Source organism: Dama dama, chromosome 11 (assembly GCF_033118175.1).
Source record: "Dama dama isolate Ldn47 chromosome 11, ASM3311817v1, whole genome shotgun sequence".
Classification (NCBI taxonomy): domain Eukaryota; kingdom Metazoa; phylum Chordata; class Mammalia; order Artiodactyla; family Cervidae; genus Dama; species Dama dama.
In genome coordinates this window covers 7,371,026-7,397,278 of record NC_083691.1, presented here as the reverse complement: position 1 = coordinate 7,397,278, position 26,253 = coordinate 7,371,026, and the positions used below count along the sequence as shown (strand labels likewise).

The following is a 26,253-nucleotide window of genomic DNA, read 5'->3' as shown; positions in this document are numbered from 1 at the left end:
CTGATACTATAGACACACCAAAAGGCTCAGTCGTCTCTGGGGAATTTATGTGTCACCTTTAGGTCCAAACAGGGCAGCAGTTCTTGATTTGCAGCTCTGAAAATCCCACCAACATCTTTTCCCCTAGGAAACCTGTTTTGGTTTTGTCTAGGATATTGATCATCTTTTCATCCATTTAATGGATATTAATGGAATGCCTACTGGGATACAGCAGTGAATAGGACAGATACGGTCTTTGATCTCTTGTGGGGTGGCCCATGAGAGAAGCACATTGTAAACAAATTTACAAAGGAATATAGTTCGGGATTATGATATTTCACGGTGAAGGAAATAACTCGGATGCTATGGTAGGGAATGCTAAAGGAGGGTAGGAGTAGTCAGGCCCTCTAAGGAGGTACTGTTCACACTGAGGCCTGAGTGTGCGAGGAGGCTTCTAGATGATGCTCTGGGCAGTCAGAGTCACAGTGCAGAGGCCCAGAAGTGGGAAGAGCTGAGCCTTTTCACAGAGGTGGAAGGGGGCCAGTAGGGTTGGAGTTGAGTGAGCACAGTGGGGATGATACCAAAATCAGGTGGACCAGATCCTCAGGGTTGCCCAGGCCTCGTGGAGGGGTTGGTGTTTCCAGAAGGGTTGCACTGGGAAGCCTCAAAAGGTCTGAGCAGAGGAAGGATGTTTTTGGGGAGGGGGTGAACGAACCTGAGCTTCTTGGTTCTGACCATGGCTAAGCAGAACCTGGAAACATGAGGGCCCTTGAGTCTCATTTTAACCAAGGAGACAGTGACCAGTTGCCTGACAGAGGACCCCATCTTTCTTGGCTTCTGAAGTCTGGGAAATTTTCCTCACTGACCTTCCTGTCCCTTTGCAGGCGGAGATAACGCACCTGACGGACTCTGCAGTACGTCGCCAGCTCTTTCTTGACGTGCTCGAGGGGACCAAGGCGTTAGTAAGTATGTCTTGGAGAGTTTCCGTTCCTCCCAGGGAGATGGACTCCGCAGTCAAATAGCAGCTCCTAAGCTTGTAGCCGTGCAAGTGGTCAGATCACTCAGGTGACCCAAGGCTGTGGTGCCAGGCAGAGTCCGCTACTGCCCGGCCAGCCCCTGGCCCCTTCCCCGTGCCCATCCCTGTGAGCGCGCTGCCAGGAGAGAGAGGCTTGGGGCCGCAGGGGCCTGTGTACAGTGCTCCCAGCTTCCCAGGGCGTCAGCCCCTAGGATGCTGATTATGCCATCTCCCCCTCAGCTCCTTGTCCCTGCCTCCGTGAACTGCCTCCGCCTCGGCTCCATGATGTGCACCCTGCTGCTTATTCTCCTCCGGCAGTGGAAGAGGTGAGCCTGACCAGGAGGGACAGCCTCTCCCACCCTCCTCACCGGCCCCACCTTGGGTTTCGGGACTTAAGCAGACCTCTGATGAGAGGCGTGCTGCCCTACGGGCATCCTGAAGGGAGCGGGCTGTGTGTGGTCTTTCTGTGAGGTGTGTTCCATCTCCCTCTCCACTCTGCACTGTGTCCAGAGAGTTAGGGTCTGTGGATGAAATTCTCGGGCCCCTGACGGAGATCCTGGAGGGAGTGCTGCAGGCAGACCAGCAGCTCATGGAGAAGACCAAGGCCAAGGTGTTCTCGGCGTTCATCACGGTGCTGCAGATGAAGGAGATGAGAGGTGAGGGGGGGAGGGAGTGAGGGGCAACTTCCTCTGCGTCAGAGCTGGGGTTGTTCCTCTGAAGCTTGAGTTTTCAGTCCTGGGACTCTGGTCTTCATGAAAGCTCTTTGTCTCCTCCCCTCCCACTGGCTGACGCACTTCCTCTTAGCACCCTATGCTCTCAGCCGCCTGCCTGGGACAGATGAACGAGTTGGGTAGCGTGACAGAGTCCCCTCCCGTGTCCTTTGCAGTGAATGACATCCCCCAGTACTCCCAGCTGGTGCTGAACGTCTGCGAGACCCTTCAGGAAGAGGTGATCGCACTTTTTGACCAGACCCGCCACAGCCTGGCGGCAGGCAGTGCCACGGAAGACAAGGACAGCATGGAGACTGACGACTGCTCCCGGCTCCGGCATAAGGACCAGCGGGATGGGGTGAGGGGGCGCCCTGGGAGTCGGTGTGTCCTGCCCACTTGCATTCCCAGTTGTGAACTGCTGCCTGCTCTGGGCCAGGCCCGGGGTAGTGAGTGAACAACACAGTCACAGCCTGACAGGGAAAGTTAACAAACCAGATTGTGCAGAGGTGTGTCAGAATTCCACTGTGGCAAGTGTTGCAGAGGGGAAACACAGAGTGAGTGTGCCCTGTGAGGTTCTCACCTCATCTAGGGATTCGGAGAGAAAGCACCCTTTCAGCAGTGACCTGGGCATTGGTAGAGCTGGCAGGCCACGGGAGCAGGGGGATTTGGGTGGCGAGAACTGCATGTGCTGAGCTGTGGGAGAGAGTCATGTGGTGTGAGCCATGGTCAACTGAGGCCTGGAAAGCCGGGGGCTGGATGACCAGTAGCCTTTTCAGGATCTTTATTCTGGGTGCTAAGTGAAACAGGAAACCATGTAAGGATTTTAAGTAAGGGAGAAAAATGATGAGATTTGTATGTTAGAAAGCCTGCTAGATGTATTAATAGTATAGAACAGTGTTTTTCAAGCTGTGGGTCAGGACCTATTCATGGATCTTGGCTCATTTGATTATAACCTGCATTTTCTAAATGAAGTAGAATAAAATGTAGAAGAAAATAGCTTGTTTTGCAGGGGATAGAGGTAGGTACTCTTTAATGAAAACATGTAAGTATGCGTATACTGCAGCACAGTATGGGTTACTCTGGGAGGCTCATGGCCATTAAGTGTGAAAAGCCACTGGGCTGAAGAACGGAGTAGAGAGGATCTGGAGAGAAGGAGGGATCATTTAGGAGGTAAGCGCAATTGTACAGTTAGAGGGGAGCTCACTTTGACCCCACGTGGCGTGGGTGACCTGTTCCTCTCCTTCTTCCCCGGCGCTGCCTCCTTCCCTCTCACCGTCTCTGCCCCTGGGCCCAGCAGGTCTGTGTTCTGGGCCTGCACCTGGCCAAGGAGTTGTGTGAGGTGGATGAGGACGGGGAATCGTGGCTGCAGGTGACCCGCCGGCTCCCCATCCTGCCGACCCTCTTCACCACCCTGGAGGTGAGCCTTCGCGTGAAGCAGAACCTGCACTTCACCGAGGCAGCGCTGCATCTGCTCCTCACCCTGGCCCGCACCCAGCAGGTAGGCGGCAGGCGGAGGAGTGGCTGGGCTTGTGCTGGCGGGTGCTGATGCCACCCGGGGTTCTCCCAGCTTGAGAGCACCCCACCCCGCCCTGGGGTGGGCGGCCGCAATGACAACGTCGTTTCATCCTGCGTCTTTTCCTCACAGGGGGCCACGGCCGTGGCTGGAGCTGGCATCACCCAGAGCATTTGTTTGCCTCTCCTGAGTGTGTACCAGCTCAGCAGCAACGGGACAGTGCAGGTGAGTGCCAGGGGCCCGCCTCCCCAGGCCCTTTGGTGCTGTCACTGGGCCCAGAAGTTGCTTTCTTGAGAGGCCTAGTTAAGGCACTGAGAATGCAGAGGCCTCCCCAGCCCGGCACTGACTGCTAGCCAGAGAAGCTCACACAGTCAGTGCCCAGCCTGAGCCTGGGGCTGTGGCTTCTCGTATCTCCATCTGGTGCTCTTTCCGCGTAACGCCTGACCTTGGGCTCCCTCTGACCCTGCTGGCGCCCCTTCCAGGAGCTTTTCTCCTGGAAGGAGCCAGGCTTCCTTAGCTGCTGGGTTGCAGGGAAGCCCCAAGGCCCCTGTTAACTGGTTCCTGGGCCCGTGCCGTGATGCTGCCTGCCGTTTGTGTCTCAGACGCCTGGCGCCTCGCGGAAGTCACTGGACGCCCCCTCTTGGCCTGGTGTCTACCGTCTCTCCATGTCCCTGATGGAGCGGCTCCTCAAAACCCTGCGCTACAACTTCCTGACTGAGGCGCTGGACTTCGTGGGGGTTCACCAGGAGCGGACCTTACAGGTGGGGCCGCCGCGGCGCGGGCTCAGGGCTGCGTGTGGGGGCCCCCACTTCTGAGGTGCCAGGAGGACTGCTGGCCGACAGGCCCCACGGAGGAAGGGGAATGGTCTGGGATCAGCTCAGGCAGAAGCCTCTTCATCCAGCCACCTGTCACGCCGTCACCTCAGCGTTTGTGGGCCCAGGACTCCCCTTCCTGCGGGAGGGCTGGAGCAGACGCTGCAGGGCTGAGTCACCCCACCCTTCCCTGTGTCCCCCCCAGTGCCTCAACGCTGTGAGGACGGTGCAGAGTCTGGCGTGCCTGGAGGAGGCGGACCACACTGTGGGCTTCCTCCTGCAGCTCTCCAGCTTCAGGAAGGAGTGGCACTTCCACCTGCCTCAGCTCATGCGGGATGTCCAGGTGGGGCCTGAGACCAGCTTTTTGGGAATCTGGGGACAGGTTCAGGGAGAATGGGCAGGGCGTGAAGGGCAGGCCTGTTGCTGGACGTGGCCATTTTCTTAGGTAGCACAGGCTTGGGTTCACCTTGCTTCCTCTGCAGCGAAGTTTTGCCTCCATAGCACAGTGCGGCCTTATAGGGTGAAAACCTGGGCTCTGTGGCATAGAACCTGATTCACATCCCTTAGTGCAGGACTGAGACGGGACCAGCTGGAGGAGCAGGCGGGGAAGGAGCACAGGCTCTGGAGTCAGGCCTGTGGTTGTGTGACCTTGGCCAGGTCACTTCTCACCGTTTTCTTCTTCTATAAGAGGGGAAACTGTCCCCATCTAATTTGTTTACTTAGGACTTCATACTGTACTTGGTATCTAGCTGGGTTTTGGAAACCGTCCAGGCATCTGTTGACCCAAGTCTGGTTGAGCGTGCTTGGTGGCTGTGGGGTTTGGGCCTGGAGGACGCAGGGAGGTGCGGGGGACGCGGGAGAAGGGCGTGGTTTCCGGTCGCGCCCCGCTGAGTGGGTCTGGTCAGCTGGCTGGGGCCGCCCCGCAGATTCCCCTCACCCTCCCCTGTTCGCTGCAGGTGAACCTCGGCTACCTGTGCCAGGCCTGCACCTCCCTCCTGCACAGCCGCAAAATGCTGCAGCACTACCTGCAGGTAACCCAGCCCCCGCTGCGGCCCACCGCGGGCGGCCTCGCCCCAACTCCTCCGCGCTCCAGCTCTCTGTTGTCTCCCCTCTCCCTGCCAGAACAAAAATGGGGAGGGCATCCCCTCGGCCGTCGGCCCCCGAGCTCAGCGGCCACCCACAGCTGCCCCGGCTGCCCCCTCCTGCTCCTCCTCCAAGCAGCCCGCTCCCGACACAGAGGCCTCGGAGCAGCGGGCCTTGCGCACCGTCCAGTACGGCCTCCTGAGGATCCTCAGCAGGACCCTGGCCGCCCTGCGCCGCTTCACCCCCGATGTCTGCCAGGTCCTGCTGGATCAGGTACTCTGCCCCGCGCCCCAGCCTCCACTGGGCCACCAGGGCTCCGCTCTGCACCCAGAGGTGCCTGGGGGTCTCGCCCTCCATCAGTCTTGTCTTGCTTTGCAGTCCCTGGACCTTGCTGAATACAGCTTCCTGTTTGCCCTGAGCTTCACCACTCCTACCTTTGACTCCGAAGGGGCCCCCTCTTTCGGGACCCTTCTGGCCACCGTGAATGTGGCCCTGAACATGCTTGGAGAGGTGAGTCGGGTATTGTCTGGCCCCTCACCCTAAGCCTTCCTCCCAGCTTTCCACTGCCTAACCACCAGTTTGGGCCTGTGTACCCAGCCTGAGCTGACCTGTAAGAACTAGTGACAGTTAACGAGTAACTGATAAAATCACCTAGCGTAGGTCCTGTGAGATGGGAAGGTCTCAGTGACTTGGAGTTGTTACTACTACCTTATTTTTTTAAACCCCCGTTTCTCTTCCTCCAGCTGGACAAGAAAAAGGAGCCTCTCACCCAGGCTGTGGGGCTCAGCACACAAGTGGAAGGGACCAGAACTCTGAAGTGAGAAAGCCCTCCTTCTGGACATTGGTTGGGGGCTGGGGTGGTCTTGGGCCGGCTCTCCTGCATCCCCGCTTCCTGCCACGGCCCACGTGGGCTCTGCAGCAGTGCCCACATCCGCCCGCCTCCCCCTACCCCACCCCCAGGTCGCTCCTGATGTTCACCATGGAGAACTGCTTCTACCTGCTCATCTCCCAGGCGATGCGTTACCTCCGGGACCCGGCTGTGCACCCCCGGGACAAGCAGCGGATGAAGCAGGAGCTCAGCTCAGAGTTGGTAGGAGGGGTGGAGGGCCCTGCCTGCCAGGATGACCCAGAGGTCCCAGCCCCCCAGTGCCTGGGGCTGCCCTGAGAGGGGGGCCACAGGGCCTCATCGGGGGCTTTTTCTTTTGTAGAGCACTCTCCTCTCCAGCCTCTCCCGCTACTTCCGCCGGGGGGCCCCCAGCTCCCCTGCTGCTGGCGTCCTTCCCTCGCCGCAGGGCAAGTCCACCTCTCTCTCCAAGGTCAGCCCTGAGAGTCAGGAGCCTCTGATCCAGCTGGTGCAGGCCTTTGTCCGACACGTGCAAAGATAGGGCACTGGCCTGCTGCCGCCTGCACTCTGCACCAGCCTGCACGGCAGACCTGGGGAGCGGGGGTACTGCTGGCAGACGGCCTGTCTGGGCCCGAGAGCAGCTCGGCACCCTCCTCAGAGTCGCCGCGACTCCAGCCACCGCCCCGGCGTTATTTTTGTAACAGATCAAGAGGTCAGCAGCAGGGGTGGGGAGCCGTGAGTCTGCTGCACTCACAGTTTCACGTTCAAAATGCCCCTAAAGAGGTGTATTCTCTTCCTTCAAGCATTCCCCACAGCACTTGACCCTGGCCAGGGGAGAGGCGGGGAGCCAGTCACGTGCAGCCAGGAGGCTGTGTGCACGGGTTTGAAAATCTGTTTTCCACACTCTGTTCTTGCAGTTTTTGGTAATACTGTGGTCTATTTATACAAATATTAAAATACTGTTTATACACAACTGTGTGGGTATACCTTCCAAGTCCAAGGATTAACCAGCTCTCAGAGCATCGCTCTGCTTCCCTTGGCCAGGGGCCCAGAGTGGAGTGGGGGGTACTGGGTGGACGCTTGGGTCTTCCTTCTACCCAGGTCTTGGCCCCCAACCCCATTTACCAGCTGGCTGAGTTGATCACTGGGTTAGAGCCTTTCCTGAAGCCCTGCTCCTCCTGTCTATAGCTCTGTGCCTCCCCTCCCTTCAGGCCCTGGGTGGGGTGGCCTCTCGCCTCCTTGGGACCTAATCAGAGTTCTGGGCCCAGTTGCAAGCCTCAATCTAAAACCTGGCTTGTGGACCGAAGCTATCACTTGGGAAGTTTCGGGAACTAGACTGACCTGGGCTACAGTCCCTGCGTGGCCACTTGCCAGTTACGGAACCTCGAGGAGGTGACTCTGTTTTCTTCCCTCGTCTGTGAGGATGACATGAGAATATGTGTGCACGTGCTACACTCAATGCCGGATCCCTGGGAAGCACTGGCAGCTGTCAGTTACCCAAGTGTAAATCACATCATGCACATTTTCCAGTCCACTCTGCCCCAGTTCAGGCAAGTTTTTCTCAGGAAAAAAACGATGATGCAGCTGCAGCAGACCAGTATTCCCTTCCTCAGGAGCAGCATGGGGGCCCTGGGAGGGAAAAGGGGCCCATCACTCCCTCCCCCAGAAGGAGGGCGCGGTGCGGCAGTGTGCCGCCGCGTCTTCCCCTTCCCGCCTGTGAGGCCCACGATGTGACCGGAGCCCAGGCGACGTGCACACGAAGGATAGTTTATTATTGGTCACTGGCTAGAGAGGAAGCAGACAGGCAGAGTAAAAAGATCCGTTAAAAAGTGAGTGTGGAGAGTGCAGGTGGCAGCCACCAGACTTGGCTTGAGCGATAGTGCTGGGAGGGGAGGGCTAGCACCTGGGAGCTCCGGCCAGGCTCCCCTCCACTGCAGCACATCCCCAGGGAGACACCCCTGTCTCCGGCCCGCCACAGACCTGCCTGCCTGCCTGCCTCGCCCTCTGCTGCTTTTGGCAACTAAAGGCAGGTGTTCTCTCTTGCCAAGGGTGCACCCCAGGGCGTCCTCAGCCCATCTTGCACTGACCCCCCCACAGGCTGGGGCGCCGAGCGCAGCTGCTGCAGCCAGGCCCGCCCTCCTGAGAGGAGCCGGGAGGGCTGGGGGGCTCAAGGACGCAGGCAGGGGCGGGGGGGCTCCAGAAACAGGTCAGAAGCAGGCTGGGGGAGGAGCTGGGATCATTCAGCCTCTGGGGCCCCTTACAGCTGGACGGCCAAGGGGCAGGATGGGGCTAGGGTGAGCCTCCCGACGCTGAGCAGCTGGGTCGCCAGCAGACACGAGGCAGGGCTGCACCCATTCCCCTGCCCAGGCCAGAGCGGGCAGGGCCTGGGGGAGGCGCCTGCTCAGCTGAGCAGCTCCAAGTAGGTGACGGGGACCTTGCCCTTCTTGTTGCCTCTCTCGCCAATGAGCCAGTCGGGGTCCATGCCAGGCAGGCTGTAGACAGTGATGAGCTGAAGAGGGTGACGGAGGAGGAGGGTCACACCCCTGCTATGCGGGGCCCCTGCGCCTCCAGTGGCGGGCGCCCCCTCCTCAGCTGCTCTACGGAGACGGATCAGAGAGCTTGCCTCCTCAGAGCTGGAGCCACCTCTGTCCCCCGCAGCTGGTCCCGGCTCTGCCCCCACCCCCCGGACCCCTCAGAGGTGGGGAGCCCGTGATGCCGGGTCCTCAGACCCCATGTCCCCAGCTCCAGTCCCCTGGCCCGCTAAGCTGGCCTGTGCACCCTGACTGCCAATCCATCCCTGTGGCGTCCAGGCCCACCTCATCAGCCAGCAGGGCCAGCTCACTGCTGTCGGCCGCCTCATAGTCATAGAGAACGCGGGCTTTCCTGGTTCCGCTGGCCGGCGGGGCCACCTCCTCCAGGCAGAGAGCGGCCTCCCCTGGAGGGGCCAAGTCGGCCACAGAGGGCCCCATGGGCATCGTGGCCGCGGCAGTGGTGGGCGAGGTACTGCTGAGGGGTGGGGAGGCGGGCTCGGCAGTGCCCACGAAGGTGCCTGGGAATCTGGAGAGGACAGTGCGGGGGGGGGGGGGGGAGGAGCGCCTGTCTCAGTAGCTGGGAGCCACCCTCTTTGGGGGGGTTCCCAAGTGCCCCACAAAACACCAGTCAGGCCCAGGGCCACAGAGGCAAGGCCGCCTCGCTACTTACATGGCTCCCTGGGAGCTGGCAGCGTGAAGAGGAAAACAAGGGGAAGTGAGATGCCCTGCCGTCCCTGCCACCGCCCATCCCAGGGTCTCAGAACCCGCGCCCGAGGTCCCTGAGGCAGCCACCCCTCACTGTCCTCCTGATGGGGTGCCCGGGCCCAGAGGCAGGGGTGATGCCCCACCACAGTCAGCAGCCCTCCACCCCGCCCCAGGCGTCAACGGGGGCTATCTGCGCTCGGGGGAGCTGGGGGCTGGGAGCCGGGCGCCCCCGATGGGCACCTGCCCAGCTGCTTCTGGAGGTCCAGCATGTGGCGGTAGCACTGGGCATAGTATGTGGTCTGAGACTCCACGAACTCGTGGAGGCAGCGAAGGTGGTTCACCTGCAGAGAAGAGGCAGTGGCTGAGCGGGCGCCCGCGGGCGGACAAAGCAGCCCGCTCCCCACCCCACGCTCTGCAGACCCTGGCTCGGGATCCGGCATTTTCTGCCCAGGCCTCTTGCTCCCTGGGGTGGGAGGGGGCCATACCCCTGCTTTGGGACCTTAAGGGCCATGGGCTCTGCCCCACCCAGGTTCACTAGCTGCCTCAATGTGAACTTAAAGAATCGTGGGGACACATGGGTGACAAGAAGACTTGGGACAACAGGAGGAAGAAACGGGACAGGACTCACGTGGGTGCTACTGATCCCCTCCAGCAGGAGCCGGGTCACTTCTGCCTGCCGGTCAAACTCTGTCTGGGCCACTCGGAGCTCCTGCTCAGCCTGGGAAGGGCAGGGGATGAGCACGAGGGCAAGAATGGCCCCCAGACGCCCTCCCACTAGCCTCCTCCCGCCCCTGGAGCCGATGGGGAGAGGTCTCCTCTGCCCTTCTGTGGCAGATGGACTTCCCCACCCCCCACCCAGCGGTGCAGACATCAGGGCAGGGGTTCACCTCTCGCCCCTGATGTCAGGCCTGGGGCCCTGACCCCCTGGAGGAGCCTTAGCCCGGCTTGGGACCCCCGCCAGAGGAGGCCAGTTGCTGGGTGGGCAGGCAGAGCCTCAGGCGCCCTCCTCGGCCTTTCACACTCATGCATTTGTCCATCTGAGGCCACCACCCAGCAGGGACAAATTCAACAAACAGTTGCTTTGGCCTCCGGAGGGCTCACGGTGTGCTGCGGGGTGGAGGGGAGGTGGCCGCCCCTTGCCATGGCCCCGCGGCTGCAGGGCAGAGTTCAGAACTAGACACAGACCTGTCCCCGACGACAGCGGCGAGCCGGGAACCCGTTCCCTAGCCCACTTCTTCCCTGAGCCCCAACTCACCTTGTCCACCTCATCATTCCAGAGCTGCAGAGACCACAACAGGACCGGTCAGCAGGGGAGGGAGGGGGCAGCGGTCAGCAGGGGAGGGGAACGGAGGTGGGGGCGGCTGTACCCCAGAGCCCGGGCCCCTGCCCCAGCTCCCAAGACCCCGCCCCAACCTCTTCCCACCCCTCCACACTTCCCAATGTCCCCCCGACAACCCCACCAGGAGCTGAGGCTGGGGGGGAGGCCTCGTGTGAGAGGGAGGGGGGCTCTGACATCACAGTCCATCCAGCCCCACATGCCACATGCGGGGAGGGGGCACAGCCAGCTGGGAAGTCCTGCTTGGGTTTCTCCTACAGGCAAGCCCCCAGGCTCGGACTGGGGTCTCCAGGGAGACCGAGCGTCCCCCACCCCACCCTGACGCTCTGCTGAGGCTGCTGGGCTGGGAGGCAGGACCGTGTGACCCTAGACCAGTCACTGAACCTTTCCGTCCTTCGGCAGAGAAAGGCAGCCTCGTGCCAGAGTCACACTGGGGTTCAAAGGCACAAGAAAAAAACAGGGCCGTCTCCACCCTCCTGGATAGTCCTCCTTCCACTCGGCCCAGGAAGGGGGGCGGCAAGTGTCCTCCAGAGTCTAAAGAAGAAAGACCCCCCTCCCCCCACCACGGCTTAGGAGGCCCGTTCCTCCGGCCCGCTGCTACCCTAAGACAGGGCCTGGGCGGGGCAGAGAGCAAAAACCCAGGCCAGCCTGGCTGGGACAGAGGGGTCCCCACCCCAGTGCCGCTCGGCAAACTGCACAACATGGGAAGCAACCTCCACGTGGACACACGCGGGTGAGCCAGCCACAGGGGGCCGGGGCTCGACACTGCGGTTAACACCCCCGGGGAACCAGGGACCGCACGCGCGTGCGCGCACACACACACACACACACACACACACACACGGCAACATGCTTATGACAGATGGAGAAGAGCCGCGGGGGGGTGGGCGGTGCGGGAGGATGTCACCCACGGGGAAAGGAGGGACAGAGAGAGGCAGAGAAAGGCCCAGCACTGGTTTCGACAGGCATGACGGGACAGGTGTCGTCTGCCTATTTCCCCAACTAAACAGTAAACATCAAGATCTCAACAAGCTGTAGGAAAAAAAGATACCAGACATTCAAAGTCCTCCTGACCCCGCCCCGCCCAGCCCACCCTCTTAAATCCCGGTCCCACCTGCCCACCCACCCATGGCTGCCCTCACACTCAGCTTCAGAGGGGCCAGCTCGGGACACGCCCGTTCCCCCACCGTGGGGGTCTCGCTCCCCCATTTTAAGGGCCTCCGCCCCAGGCTGCCCTTCCCCGCCGGGTCTACCTTCCCACGGGGCCCTGCTCAGTCTCAAGGCCTCCGGGCACCTCCCCGACACCTAGCCGATGTACTTTGGTGGCTGCTGGATGGACAGCGCCATCCTCGAGTCCTGTCCAGGGGTCTGTGACCTCCCGGCAGGCCAGGCCAGGACCTCCTCCCTCTCCTCCGGGTGCAGGGGGTCATGGCACTTGGGTGGGTGCTGAGTGGGGGTGGGCGGACTCTCGGGCCCCTCGGAGTCCACCAGGCTGCGCGGGGCAGCGGGCCAGGCTCACCTCCAGTGTTGGGCAGGGAGGGGCGAGGGCGCAGGGCCCAGGCGGCCCCTGCCTGACCCTCTGCTCCTGCTTTCCTCGACTGGCATCAGGCCCCGGGTGTTGGGGGTGGGGGCAGAAAGGGGGAGCCCGGGCGGGGTGGGCGGGGGCGCTTACCGCGGAGGCGCTGGCCGAGAGAATGTAATTACGCGGTCTAGTCTCCTGAAAGTCAGGCACCGTCTGGCGGGGAACAGAGTTCACGGGGGAGGGGCGAGTCACGCGGGGTGGGGGCCTGGCCGGGAGGCCGCCCTAGAGTCTCCCCCAGGGAGATGCCAGGAGCCACCCCCACCCACCAAGGCCATGGACAGGAGGCTACGGACAGATAACACCACAGACCCCCTTCTCCCCACACCAACCACCTGCACAGGAGGCGGGCTGAGTGAGGGTCTCGGAGGGTCGGAACAAAGACCAAGAGGGTGGACATGCTGGGGAGCCTGGGAGACCAGATGCCAGCGAGGGGACAGCCTGCAGCTGTCACAACCCTGAACTTCAGGCAGGACACAGACTCGTCCAGCCCCGGCGGTCCTCTGGCCCCTCTTCCCCGGGCCAGCCTCGTCTCACTCAGAGGTCCCAGTTACACCCACCGTTCTCCAAGCACGGCCCGCCCCCACCCCGCCCAGCTCACTCCACCCACACCTCCGCACACACCCCATCTCTCCTTCCTGCAGCAAGGACCAGGCCCCTCCCCACCACGAGGATGGACAGATGGATGCACGGATGGACAGAGTGACAGGCGGTTGACATTTGCAAAAAGCTGACTCAACAGGCTTCAACGCCTGGTGTCCCCCCAGACCAGAGGCTACAAGTGGAGAAGGCCCCGGTGGGGAGACCAGCTGCTTGCAAAAGGCCTGGAGGACGGCCCTCCCCGGCCCGGCTGGCCCGGCCCGGCCCGGCCCCGTGAGGCCGGAGGCCGAGGTGGGCAAACCAGAAGCAGCACAGCACGTGGGACAGGTATACTCACATCTCCCTCACACTGAGCCAAGTTACCCAAAGCAGAACGGAAAGGAACAAAAACAAAGAGTTAGTGAGTCCACAGCGCAGGCGGGAGCAGGTCCCCACAGGACGCACAAGCCCGCCCTCCGGAAGGAGTCCTGACCGGAGTGTGGGTGCTGAGGGGTGGCAGGTGGGTGGGTGCCCTGCTGGGCTGGAGCCCACTGGGATATGCTGGACCAGGCCCCAGCTCGGGAGGGGGCGTCTTGCTAAAAGTCACATACTTGGGGCTGGTCTGGGCCAACCTGCTGGACGGGAGGTGTGCCGCTCTGGTGACGAAGGAAGCGCTCCCGGCCTGGCTGCCGGAGGAAGGCCTGTCCTGGCCAAGGGACTCAGAGAGCTGCCTGAGGGGCATGGAGCCTGTCCCGTCCACGGGGGCTCAGGCAGCTGCAGCTCATCCTACCCAAGCCGAACCCGAGGCCGGTGGCTGAAGCCCTGCCTCCGGTCTGGACTCCACACCCCTGGATGAGGCGCCACGGCTCTCGCCAGGGGCACCGCCCAGGCTCCTTGGCCCCGGGGGGCCACACGGAGGGAGGGGAATGCGAGGGGGGCTGTAAGTAACTCTCGGGCAGTGGGGGGGGGGGCCTGGCCTTCCCTGGCTGAGGGCCCCAGCGGGCAGAGGTGCCAGTGTCCCTGGTGTGTCTCGGACCTGACCTGGGGAGTCCCCACCCCGGAGTGTGAGGCGGCCTTGCAGCCCCTGCACCCCGAGCAGCCCGGGCCCCTGGGGCCCAGCTCTCCCAACCCTGGTCACCGTGTCCCACACTACATCCCATCGGCCTGGCTGAGCAGAAGCGGGGCCAAGATAGCCCTGGCTTCGTCCAGCGACGTGGGGCTCCCTGAAGGGCCCCGAGACCCGCTCCTGGGCGGGCGAGCAGCCCAGCCCTGGGACCTCCACACCAGCGCAGTGGAGCCTGAGGACAGGACGGGGCGCCCGGGGAACAGCACTGGAGCAGTGGCGGGGGTGCTGTTAGTAGCGGAGCCATGCCCGGGCAGAGCCGGGAACAGAGCCGAGCACCAGGGAGGGCAGTGCGGGGGGCATGCGAGAAGCCAACCGGCTGTCTGTCTGGGGCGGCTGTGGGCTGCCCTGAGCTCAGGGGAGGGCGCTGCGGGTCCACCCCCCACCCGCCCTCCACCCCAATGTCTGCCCCAGGGACCCAGAGCTCTGGGTCGGCAGGGTTCCATCGGGGGTGGGAGCAGACGGGCGAGACCTCACATGGTCTGCCCCGAGCAGCGCCCCCCAGCCAGGCTTCTCCAGGCAGGGACGGGGAGGGAGGTCATGCCAAACACCACGAGCCTCTGCCCCGAGCCTCCACCCGCTCTGGTCCAGCAGGACACCTACCGTGGCTTTGGCTTCGGCAGCCTTGGCTTTCTTGAGCCGCGCTTTGGAGGCATCCAGGTCTAGACGCCGGTTCTGCAGGAGCCGCCTCTCCTTCTGTATTGGGGGGGGTGTGGGGGGGGAATCAGGGACGTGAGCCCCACGGCTGCCATGGGAGACCCCCAGCCCCAGCAGGACCAGCCCACAGGACCATCCGGTCAAGACAGGGAAACTGAGGCCCGGATGGGCAAGGTCAAACACTCCAGGCCACTCGGTCCACAAGAGCCACGTCTGCGGAGGCCCTAAGGGCTGCAGGGTCCCGGGCTGGGTTCCGCGGCTCTGAGGAGAGGGCGGCCAGGGTCACCAGGAAGCACGCGGCTCCAGGCCCCTCACCGAAATCGTCTTCCAGTCCCCTTCCAGGAAGTTGCGCAGGGGCGTGAGGAAGTTGATGGAGGCCGTGTGGATGAAATCTCTCTCAGCCGCTCCCAGGCGCTTTTCCGCTTCGGCCACCTTGATCAGCGTCTTCCCTGAGAAGCAGAGTCGGGGGGTGAGGAGGCGGGCCAGGCTCCGGTCACTCTGGCTCTCAGGAGGGAGGAGAGAGCCCCAGGAGAGATGTTCTGAGAAGCAAGAGCAGAAATGGCTGGCCTGGGAAAATGGGAGACAATCTGTATATCCATATACCCATTGACCAATAAATACTGGGAAACCCCAAAACCAGAACACTTCACAGCCATTAGAAAGAAGGGAGGGTGGGACTTTCAGAATAACAGAGGGAGAAACTCAGCAAATCCTCCTCCTAGAAAGGACACAGGGACTTACCTGGGGGTCCAAAGGCTAAGACTCCACACTTCCACTGCGGGGGCATAGGTTCGATCCCTGATTGGGGAACTAAGATCTCATATGCTAGGCAGTATGGCAAAAAACAACCCCTACCTATCTATCACCTTCAAAAACAGAACAAAACTGGACACAACTGTCAAAAACAATCATTTCTGGACTCTGGAAATTGACCAAAGGCAAGTAACAAATTGAGAAGCATTTACTCCAGAACCACAGGACCTTGATAAGAACCATGGAGACGGTGGCTTTCTAGCCTGGGTGTGCTCCCCTCTCTCCAAGTTCTGTGGTGTGCCCCTCTGTCAGGGCGGGTAGGGCCTGAAGCTGCTGGAGGGGGCGGACATGATTTTGGCTGGAACACAGAAAAACCCACATGACATGGTCACAAACAGTAATGATCTCAATGGCAAATCATCAGGAAAGACCAACATCACAGCTAACATGAAGCTGGAGGACTGGCTGGAATAAGCAGCAGACCTGCCAGAAATTTAACTGGAGATCTGGGAAATGAGACAGTCACAGTAAGCCTTGATAAACTCTAGACAACTCTGGTGGTCTGGGAGGCTGTGCCTGTGTGTAGCATGGGAGAGACAGGAGAGAAACTCAGCTATCAACTCATTCTTGGCTAGTGGGAGGCTTTGCACATTCACGAAGTAAAAGCTAGGAACACATATAAACTGCTTGAACATGAGTGTGTTCCCCAGCCCACTCATAAATTCATAAGCAAAGCCTTAATGGTGCAAGATATTTAAGTACAACTTCTGATTAATCATTAGCTGATCACCAACATATGCTGACCTGGAAGCAACCCTTAGGAAAATAGGCTTAGAAGTAAAAAGAATAATTTAAGAAGAAAAATAAGCAGAGACATCAGTAGCAGCATACAGCAAAGAACACAGACTCTAAACAATTGGCTCAGGCAAGTCTCTAAAGAAACAAACAGCACTAATAACCCAAGAAGAATTATAAGACACGCAAAGAAATAGGAAAGTACAGTCAATACGCAGGGAAAGAAAAGCAATCAACAGATACTATCTCTGAGAAGGCCCAGATATTAGATTTAGCAGACAAAGACTTCTAAGCAGCTATTACAAATAAGTACAAAACAAAAAACAATCAAAACCCTAATGGTAGGGAGGGACAAATTCTGGTATAGGATTAAACTACTATATACAAAATAAATAAGCAACAGCATATACCATACAGCACAGGGAATCATAGCCATTACTTTGTAATAACCTATGATGGAATATAATCTGCAAAAATACTGAATCACTATGCCATTTACCAGAAACAAACACATATTAAAACCAACTATACTTCAATTAAAAAATTAAAAAAAAAAATGGAACCATGTTTAAAGATTTAACATGAATACAACACTGTAAAGCAATTATCCTCCAATTCAAAATTTTATTTTTAAATTTTTTTTGTTTTTGTTTTTTTTCATTTATTTTTATTAGTTGGAGGCTAATTACTTTACAATATTGTAGTGGTTTTTGCCATACATTGACATGAATCAGCCATGGATTTACACGTGTTCCCCATCCCGATCCCCCCTCCCGCCTCCCTCCCCATTCCATCCCTCTGGGTCTTCCCAGTGCACCAGCCCCGAGCACTTGTCTCATGCATCCAACCTGGGGGAAACTGGGGAGTCGGTGGGGGAGTGAGGGATAAATTAGGTTGGGATTAACATATACACACTACTATATATAAAACAGATAACCAACAAGACCTACTATAGAGCACAGTAGGTGCTATACTCAATATTTTGAAATAACCCAAAGTGAAAAGAATCTGAAAAGGAGCATATATATGTGTATATAACAGAATCACTGCGCTGTATATCTGAAACGCACACAATATTATAAATCAACTATGTTCTAATTCAGAATTAATCAAAAATTTAAAAATAAACTGGATCGAGGGGATTGTACAAGTCTGTAAATATACTAAAAATCACCAAATAACCCACTTAAAACAAGTGCACTTTACAGTACCTAAACTGTACCTCAACAAAACTTAATAAAAAACAAAGATTGAGGTGGCTCCTTAAGTGCTACCGTGAACAGATAATCTGTAAAGCAAAACCAAGTTTAAAAATCAGGTTGCCGAATCGCGCACGTAAGAGAATAAGATCCCATTAAATATGCACACAAACCAAAAGTGGGTAAAGGAGACTCCCCTTTTTTTTGAGTCGTGCCATGTGGTATGCAGGATCTTAGTTCCCTGGCCAGGGATGGAACCCAGGGCCACTGCACTGGGACTGTGGAGTCTTAGCCACTGGCCCACCAGGGAAGTCCCAGGAGGCGTCTATTTCTCACTCTGCTTTCACCTCTGGTGACTGAGGTACTTGCAGGCAGAATGAATCCAGGCATCACATGTGTAAATACAAGACCAGAGAAAGGAAGGAAAGGAGGGAGGGAGGGAGGGAGGTCAGGGCCAGAGACGGCGGCCCCGCCCGGCCGCGGGGGCCGGCTCACCGTAGGGGGTGGTGGGCCCCAGCTCGCTGGCCGCCTCGGCCATGTACTGCGCCAGCAGCTCGCCGTTGGTGACCCGCGAGGGCACCTTCCTGTCCAGCTTCTCGTACAGGAACTCCTCCACGCGGGCGCCTGTGGGAGACAGCAGCCAAAGCCCGGGGCCCTTCCGGAGGGGCCCGAGGCCGGACCAGGGCGCCCGGCCAGGTGACTTCCAGGACATTCTCCTGCTGATTCCCCCCCCATGAGACGGGCTGTCGACCCCGTGAAACCCCTCACCGGGAGGGAGAAGCCATGCAGAGACCTGAAGGACCTGCCCGAGGTCACCCAGCTGCGGTGACGGGCCTTCCACGTCCCCCTCCTTAGAATATGGACTCAAAGAGCGTGACACACAGGTGGTGCTAGTGGTGAAGAACCCGCCTGCCAATGCAGGAGACCTAAGAACCACGCGTTCGATCCCTGGGTGGGGAAGATCCCCTGGAGGAGGGCATGGCAACCCACTCCTAGATTCTTGCCTGGAGAATCCCCCTGGACAGAGGAGCCTGGTGGGCTACAGTCCACGGGGTCGCAAAGAGTCGGACACGACTAAGCGACTTAGCATGCACGCACGCACCACACGTGTGAACAGCGCTCTGGCCGGACCTAGAAAGTTCTCAGCACACTGCCTTAGCTAAGAGCAGAAATACAGGCAGACATGTCTCTGGACCCCAGGGCAGATTCCCCTGCAGCTGTGGGGGCCTGCTCTGTGCTCTCATGCGACCCTGGACGAGCCTTCTTTGTCCCTGAACCTTGCTGCCTGCTCCCCAGTGACCAGGCTCCCATTTCTCCTGCCTCTTCTCCCAGTGATGTTTCAGTTTCCAGGTATCTCTTCAACACCTCTGGGAAAAACTTGCATTTCCATGTCCCAGAGACTGAGTGCATTGTGGAACCCAACACCGAGACTGCTGTTTTTACTGGGGACCATCCCCCCTTCCCCTGCCACCGACAGCAGCCTTAAGCCCCAAGAGTCTAACCCAAGTCCCAGGCCCACCTACACGGCCTCAGCAGCTGGGCCTCTGCCCACAGTGCCCTGCCCCTTGCCCAGGGCCAGCCCATGTCCACTCACTGGGGTTGGGCTGCAGCAGCACCTCTGTCTGTCTCAAGATCTTCTCGGTCCAGTTCTTGGTGCTGTCCGCCCGGGCCAGGAGGCTCTCAAAGTGGGCGTCGAGCTCGGTCTTCTCAGCCTGGCCAAATTTCTCCTCCGTGAACTGCGGGCGGGGGGTAGGGGGGAGCACTCAGGGGTGGACGACTCAGCAGGGGGGAAGGGAGGACCAGCCCTGCCCCACCCATCTACCCCTCCCGCCTGGCTGGAACTCAGGCCCTAAGGTCCAGGAACCAGTCTACCCCATCTGGGACCCCGATCAAACTGCAACCCTGCCCTGGCCCTCAGCTTGCTCCTCTGTGACATGGGATGGTTGGGCCAGAGCCAGTGGATCCTGGTTTGTTTCGGAAATCCAATGAAAGATACAGACACCCCCTGCCCCCCAAATGCACACCTGTACAAAATCAAACACAACTTAGGGTGTAAGGAGCCTCTGGGAGGCCATCACTGAGGGTCCTCCCAGCCTGACTCTGGAGGGAAGCACTTGGTAACGAGCGCTCAGGGAACACAAGGGGCACAGAGCAAGGTCTGGGGTGATCAGCGGGTGCCAGGGCAGCTGGGAGCCCCGGGGAAGGGGACCCCGGGGGAGTGAGTGGGAAGAACCCAGGTTCCGGAACCAGAGGGACATGATTCAAGTCTCAGTTCTGATGAGCAACGTGACCTGGGGCAAGTGGCTTTGCCTCTCTGAGCATCCGTTTCCTAAGCTGAAAATGGGAATAATAAGGAATAGCATCTCCCTTATGAGGAAGAAATAAAAAAGATGTGGGTAAGATATGAAGGCCAGGGTCTGGCAGGGAGTTTGGTGCCCAGTGTAAGGGCTGATACTGTAAAGACCTGATGGGAAGGAAGAGGGGTGGGGTGGAGGATGGTCTCCGCTGCTTGGCATGGTACACGGGGAGTAGCGCCAACTCACCCAAGCCAACTGCTGGGCATGCTCAGGCCCAGGAAGCTCGGCAGCCCCACCCCAAGGCCAGGGAGGGGCCAGGATGTAACAGGGTCCTCCTTCTGAGCTGGCCAAAGCCACAGGGGCCATGTGGGAACAACCAGAAACCAGCCCAGGTCCTGGCCCTTCTGATCTCAAAGGCCCTGTCCAGCCGTGGTGGGTGGTGGTCAGAGACAAACTGTACAGAAGCGAGATCAACTCTGACAACAGATAGTGCTGACCCTGCACTCAGCACGGGCAAGTTTCCCATTTCACAGAAGGTGCTGCTGAGGCTGGGCAAGAGGCAGGCTGCACTGGAGTCAGGGTCGTCACGAGCTGGGGGTCTGGAGGCCCTTCCCAGATGACCTGGCAGCCCTGAGTCACCCAGAGGCCAAGGACAGCTCCAGCTGCAGGGAGCGGGAGGCCCCACTGGCTGCAGGCCTCTCCGGCTCAGCAGCCATCAATTATGTATGGGGGCTTGGGTTTCTCTCTGCAAGGCTGGGTGGGCCAGGGTCAGAGCCTGTGGCTTCCCGCCTGGGAGCCAGCTACTCTTGCTCTCCTGACTCTTCTTCCTCACTTTCCACAAACCGGGGCCTCCCAGAGCGGGCCCTGAACAGGCCTGCCCTCACCCAGCCTCTTCGGGGGTGGGGGTGGCACTAGCTCCATTTTCCAGATGAGAAAACTGAGGCTCACAGGCAAAGTCACCTCTCTGGTCCTCAGTTTCCATCTCATAGAATATTCAGGAGGTGCTTAGTTCCGTGATCAGCACACAGTACAGGCCTGATAAATGTCAGCTGGTGTCAACGTCATCATCATCAATAAAAGATCTCCCGCAGGTCCCTCCTCCGCTCCCAGGAGCCACCTAGGGACCTTACCCCATGGGACCAGCCGCTCTGATTCCGGTGACGGAGTCACGCTCAGTATCTCCTCCCCTTCTTGCCACGGTTATGGGCAGCACTTCCCGCTGGGCCACCTGGCCACCTGTCCCTCACACTACACATCCACCCACGTTCAAAGCCTACCAGGTTTTTCCAATGTCCTGGGCATCCCTCCCACGGCCACTGTTGCCTGCTCGGCTAGGATGCAAACAAAGCTACAGCTTCCCTGACTTTTATTATCATCGCTCCCACCTCCACTCCTAGTAACACAGTCAGGCTACCGACAGCATTGGTACTAGCACTGCCACTGCCCACTCCACCCCCACTGGCATCTTACCCAAATATGCTTTAGCTTTTCCTGCCTGGGTGCCCTTCGCAGAGCTGCTCCCATCCCTGGGATCAACTCCACAAACCCCTCCTGGCATTCAAGGCACAGTTCAGGGACTGAGAAGCCACCCTAGGATCACCCGTGCAAAAGGCATCAGGCCTCCAGCTTCTTCTCCCAGGTCCCGCTCCTTATGGGGTGGGGATGAGGCGAGGCTCGTTCAAAGTGCCCCCGGTACCTGGAGGGGCTGAGCGCTTGCCCAGCATGTCCTTCCACCTGGCAAGGTGGCACCCATGCAGAGGAGCTGCCCACACATTGATAATAAACCACCCTCCGTCCCTCCAGGCTGACTCCTATCCCAGGGCCAACTGGCCTCAGTTGGGGGGGGGGTGGTCCCCCGAGTGGGCTCTCCTGCCCAGGCCACATTTCAAGCCCCTCTCTCTTCGGGCCGCCACCTGGCCCTATTTCTGCCAAGAGAAAGGGCCCAGGCTTCAGAGGCTCATGACTGCAGAGTCCGAGGCTGCTCCCTGCAAGATGGCAGCAGCAGGGGGTGGGCGGCTGGAGCCAGAGAAAGCCTCTATTTATAAAGCTCCCAGCTCCCTCCTCCGCCCTGGAGGCGGGGGGCCTGGGTGCTGGCTCCCACGCCAGTATGGGCGACCCAGTGGGCCTGCCCCCACCAGGCCATGGGGCCCAAGCCTCCCCATGCCCCAGGCTCTGCAGACCTGGCCAGATCGGGTGCTAGGGCCCCACAGTAGCTGGAAACTGGCAGATCAGGTTCTTCTTAGATGTGGGAGATAGAGTGGTTGCCATACCAACACGGGGGGCGAACTCCCCACCTTCTGGATGGATTGGGGCTGGCCAACGAGCTCCAGGCTGCAGGCATCCCCACTAAGGCTGGGGTCACCGGCAGGGCTGGGAACCCAGGGCAGCAAACCCTCTCTGGGGCACCCATCCTCAACGGGATGCTGTGCTTTCTAGTAAACATGGGCACGTGGGCTTCTAAGAGACGGTCTGGGGCTGGGCTCCTCCAGAGAACCAACCCCCACGGCAAGGACAAACAACAGGATCTGTTCCCAGGGCGCTGTGACCGGGCCAAGCCCCAAGCCTGCAGCCACCCTTGGAGGCAGACTTGGTGCCACTCCCGATGGACAGAAGGGCACATGGAGGCTCCTAGAGAAGTGACTGGCCCAAGGTCACAGGCTGCACGGGTGCAATACTAACCACGTTACACCAAGAGTGACTTGCCTTTAGTGAGCATGTCCATACGGAGTGCCAGGCACACTCACATCCATGCTGGGAGGGAGGGGTTGCTAAGGCCATTTTCAAAAGACTGAAAAACTGAGGCCCAGAGAGGTGAAGCCCCCGCCCTTCTCAAAGTCACAAGAGGGGGCATCCATGCCCATAGCTGACTCCCGGTCTTCACTGATAAGCTGCTTCAGTTTCTCTCCTTGCCCCCAAGTGGATAGGACTTGTTCTAATCCTAGCGTCACCCAGCGTACAGCTCCCCAAGGAGGGCACGCAGCCAGACCCCAGCCCTCTCCTCATTCCCCTGGGGCTGGGGAAATAAGAGGAAACAGGCCTGCCATGGAGCAGGAAGGAAATAACCCCAGCCCTCCTGGCTTCCGGACTGACTATCCAAGCGTGTAAAAGGGACCTGAGGGAATCAGTTCCGACAGCCCATTGCACAGGTGTGGAGACTGAGGCTCAGAGAAGGGCTCAGGGGCCCGGGTGCACGAGTCCTTGGGCCTGGATCTCAAGCCTCCAAACGCCGGCCGGGAGTCAAGAGTCATTGCTGGCCACAGGCAGGGTGGCCGGAGCCGCCTGATGCCCTTTACCCTCCCCATCAGAGCCCCAACCGGGGCGGGGCGGGCGCCAGGACAGTGTGATAACTCGGCCCCGGAAGGTCGCAAAGGGGGAGGCTGACACCTCCCGCCCAGGGAGCGGGGCCGAGGCAGGCCCAGCTCACTCCCCGGCCCCCGGGCCTCGCAGAGGGTAGTACAAGGCAGCGCAGCCGGCCGCCCCGGGGCTCCTTCTCTCGACTGGGCAGCGCAGAAGAGGAAGAAGGTTGGTGGGGGCCTAGGGCGACCTGGGAAGGAGCGGCGGCCGCGAGGGCCTTGGCCCGCGGCCCCGGGCTCTGTTGCAGGGGTGTCCGCCGGCCGCGCGGGGCCCAGGGCTCACGGCCTCCTCACCTGCACGGCCCGGGTGAAGAAGATGCCAGCGTCCGACGCGAGCTTCTTCATGTTGAAGTCCATGGCGCTCCGCAAGGCCGGCGCGTCCGGCCCGAGCGCCGCCCGGCAGCCCCCGGCCAGCCGCCGCCAGCCCTCACCGCGCCCACCTGCTGCCGGGGCTCAGTCCCTCAGCGCGCCCGCCAGTCCCTGCCGCCGCCGCCGCCGCCTCCGCCCGAGCCTGCCAAAGCGCGCAGGGCGGGGCGCCGGCCGCGGGGGCGGAGCCTCCGGGTGGGCGGGGCGGGGCGGCCGGCCTGGAGGCTGCCCGCGGCTGCCCCCCTGCGGCCGCCGATGGGCCAGCCTCTCTGGCTTACCCGTCCAGTGGCTGCCGGGCCCACTGGTGCCTCTTACTCTCCTGTTTTTTGTTTTGTTTTTTAACGACCCTGCTGCTGGGAAAGATTGAAGGCGGGAGGAGACGGGGACGACAAAGGATGAGATGGTTGGATGGCATCACCGACTCGATGGACATGAGTCTGAGTAAACTCCGGGAGTTAGTGATGGACAGGGAGGCCTGGCGTGCTGCAGTCCATGGGGTCGCAAAGAGTCGGACGCTACTTGAGCTACTGAACTGAACTGAACTGACTCTCCTGTTGTTCATTCGCACCCTCCTCGCCGGCTGGGCCCTCTGGCTCCCTGTTTCTCGGCCTCTTTAGGCCTGGATCTTTCTGTGCCACCATCCACCACCACCACCACCGCCACCAGCTTGACCTCTCTAGCGCCCATCTTCTGCTGCTCCAACTTTAGTGACACTACGGACCACCTCTGGGGAATGGCTGTTTGGCCTCAGGAAACCCTCTGGTTCCTCAGTGTGTGTAAGGAGTTAACAGGGAGGGAAGGAGGAGAGAAAGGAAGCCTTCTGTTCAGCCTAGGTGGAGGGACCCTCCAGGCATGGACACGGTGCTGACCTTGAACCCGTTTCTCACAGACCAAGACAGGCAGAAGGATGGCCTGCACATATATTCCCCGCTCCCAAGGGGCTTGGAACGGGTTTATTACCTGTTTCCACTGCTCGCCTCTCTCTACCTCTAGACTTCATTTTCTTACACAGTGGAGAGATCTGTTCCTGAGCCTGTACCCTTTCCTCTCTGGCTCTGTCCCCTGGATTCCTAGCTTTATTTACATCCCTGCACTCACACCAGTTCCCCATCTTCTACCCCAGCCTGTCTGTCCAGAGTGAGCTTCAAGTCACCTGGGGGATTACTAAAAAATCCTCGGTCCCACTCCCAGTCCTGGTTCCCTTCATACAGGTGTAGCCTGGCAGGTAGAGTCTAGAAAAGCTTCCAGGTGATTTAAATGTGCACCCCAGGTTCAGAACCACTGATCTATATTATTATCTGCATGGAGTCATCATCAGTGTTCATGTCACTCACACACCTACAGTTCATCTCTGTTTCTTTGTGTGTTTCTATGTGTTTACTACGTATTTCTATTTGTATTGATCATTGACTTATTTACCAGTGTCTGTCTGTAGCTGACTGTATCATTCATTTAGCCAGCATCCAGCCATATCGCCTTTCAACAGCTACAAATCAATGTAGTAACATGTTCATTCATTTGGTAACTACACTGAGCACAGTTAAAGAAAAAAAAATTCAGGATACTTGTTAAGGATGGCAAGGAAGACTATTCAAGAGAGACCAGTGCAGTGGGGGTTTTGCAGCAGGGGAGACAGATTGGGCTCAACTACAAATACAATAATGTCAAGTGGAGATTTATAGCCCATGAACAGACTAGGGGTCAGTGGATGGAAAATGACTAAGCAGGAACATTAAGGCTAGTGAGATTCTTGCTGAAGGCAGGCCCAGGTGATAAGATGGATGAAGGATGGAGGATGAAGAATTTGATCAGATGTGGAGGGTGATCAGAAATCCGGGGTTGGAGATTTTGCTAAATTGGCCCCACAGAATTCTTGCTAAAACTGCACTCTACAAGATGGAAGCTTCTGGTTGAACCTAGCTGAGTAGAGGGCTTAGAGGAGCCCGACTTCGGTCAGGTCAAGGATAAAGACCTTATCAGCACTAATTTTGTGGCAGGCAGTGTTCTAGGTGTCAGGGACACAGCAGTGAACAAAACAAGGCCCCTCCCTTCTTGGACAAACAGATATATAACCATGTCAGATCCTGGGAAGAAAAACAACAGGGTTAAGGAGAACGAGAGAGACAGTAAGTGTTATTCCTGATCTTGTCTCTGCCCTGTCTGTATGTTTCATCTGTTTATCGGTTATTGCAGTTTGTCCAATAGCAACGGCCGAAATTTCCTAAGCCCTTGCCAGGCTGAACATGGAGCACTTTAAAGTGAATAATCACATGAGAGCCTCATAACAACTTAGAAAGTATCCTCTTCCTTATTAAAGGGAAATAAGGTTTAGAGAAGTTACGATTTGCCCGAGGACACAGGGAAGTAAGCAAGTAAGGCCCCAGATGCAGGCAGCTCAGTGGTGGTGCCTGCTCTCCTTTGCTCTGGCTACCACTTCCTTGGCTCATCAGCTGCCACTCTCCCCTCTCTCTGCCACCCTGAGCCAGGTTTGCTCTTGCCTCTGGGTCACAGTCCAAGCTGTTCCTGAACATTCCTTCCTCTTCTCTCTGCCCAACTAATTCCTAGTCATCCTTAGGTTTCTGTTTGGATGTTACTTTCTCTCTAGAGTTTGTCACCTTCCCATGGGAGCACAGGTGTCCATCCCTGGGGAAACTCAGGAATAGCAGGGAGCCTGGATTCCTGAGTTTCCACCATTGAAACAATACCACAAAAGGTTGTTACTATCTTAACTATATGTGGGCTTCCCTGCTGGCTCAGAAGTTAAAGCGTCTACCTGCAATGCAGAAGACCTGGGTTCAATCCCTGGGTTGGGAAGATCCCCTGGAGAAGGAAATGGCAACCCACTCCAGTATTCTTGCCTGGAGAATCCCATGGACAGAGGAGCCTGGTGGGCTACGGTCCACGGGGTCGCAAAGAGTCGGACACGACTGAGCGACTTCACTTTAACTATATGTATCTTGTCTACCACTATCAAGTCCAGCCAAAGTGCTGTCACACAGAAGTATTTGTTGTTGAATGAATGAA

The 26,253-nt window shown here is 58.8% G+C and overlaps 2 protein-coding genes across 11 annotated transcripts in view; one reads left to right on the top strand and one right to left on the bottom strand.

Moving 5' to 3' along the window:
- NUP188 (nucleoporin 188) overlaps positions 1 to 6,929 on the top strand; it is a 42,173-nt gene extending 35,244 nt beyond the window's left edge. The window contains exons 31-44 of one of the 3 annotated variants that reach the window (XM_061154443.1): positions 864 to 941; positions 1,235 to 1,320; positions 1,505 to 1,650; positions 1,881 to 2,062; positions 3,002 to 3,202; positions 3,350 to 3,442; positions 3,820 to 3,978; positions 4,235 to 4,372; positions 4,986 to 5,060; positions 5,152 to 5,385; positions 5,491 to 5,622; positions 5,856 to 5,929; positions 6,073 to 6,202; positions 6,321 to 6,929. In XM_061154443.1, coding sequence (XP_061010426.1) covers positions 864 to 941; positions 1,235 to 1,320; positions 1,505 to 1,650; positions 1,881 to 2,062; positions 3,002 to 3,202; positions 3,350 to 3,442; positions 3,820 to 3,978; positions 4,235 to 4,372; positions 4,986 to 5,060; positions 5,152 to 5,385; positions 5,491 to 5,622; positions 5,856 to 5,929; positions 6,073 to 6,202; positions 6,321 to 6,497 — 1,905 coding nt within the window. In that variant the 3' untranslated portion in view covers positions 6,498 to 6,929. Of the gene's footprint in view, positions 1 to 863; positions 942 to 1,234; positions 1,321 to 1,504; positions 1,651 to 1,880; positions 2,063 to 2,998; positions 3,203 to 3,349; positions 3,443 to 3,819; positions 3,979 to 4,234; positions 4,373 to 4,985; positions 5,061 to 5,151; positions 5,386 to 5,490; positions 5,623 to 5,855; positions 5,930 to 6,072; positions 6,203 to 6,320 lie in introns of all 3 variants that reach the window. The other 2 variants (XM_061154442.1, XM_061154444.1) reach the window with 2 other exon arrangements.
- A 778-nt stretch (positions 6,930 to 7,707) lies between these two features.
- SH3GLB2 (SH3 domain containing GRB2 like, endophilin B2) lies at positions 7,708 to 23,319 on the bottom strand. 8 transcript variants are annotated; one of them, XM_061154449.1, is made up of 13 exons: positions 23,158 to 23,319; positions 18,808 to 18,949; positions 17,709 to 17,837; positions 14,782 to 15,005; positions 14,413 to 14,505; positions 12,201 to 12,263; positions 10,913 to 11,062; positions 10,448 to 10,471; positions 9,821 to 9,910; positions 9,433 to 9,533; positions 9,158 to 9,172; positions 8,773 to 9,013; positions 7,708 to 8,465 (listed from the first exon to the last, which is right to left on the bottom strand). In XM_061154449.1, exons 1-13 carry the CDS (start codon positions 23,218 to 23,220, stop codon positions 8,358 to 8,360), a joined length of 1,443 nt encoding a protein of 480 aa, XP_061010432.1. In that variant the 5' UTR covers positions 23,221 to 23,319; the 3' UTR covers positions 7,708 to 8,357. The 8 variants fall into 8 exon arrangements, with proteins under 8 accessions (XP_061010432.1, XP_061010434.1, XP_061010433.1 ...); XM_061154451.1 differs by having other exon boundaries at positions 14,782 to 14,915; positions 23,158 to 23,313; XM_061154450.1 differs by lacking the exon at positions 9,158 to 9,172 and having other exon boundaries at positions 23,158 to 23,315.
- Positions 23,320 to 26,253: the final 2,934 nt, after the last annotated feature.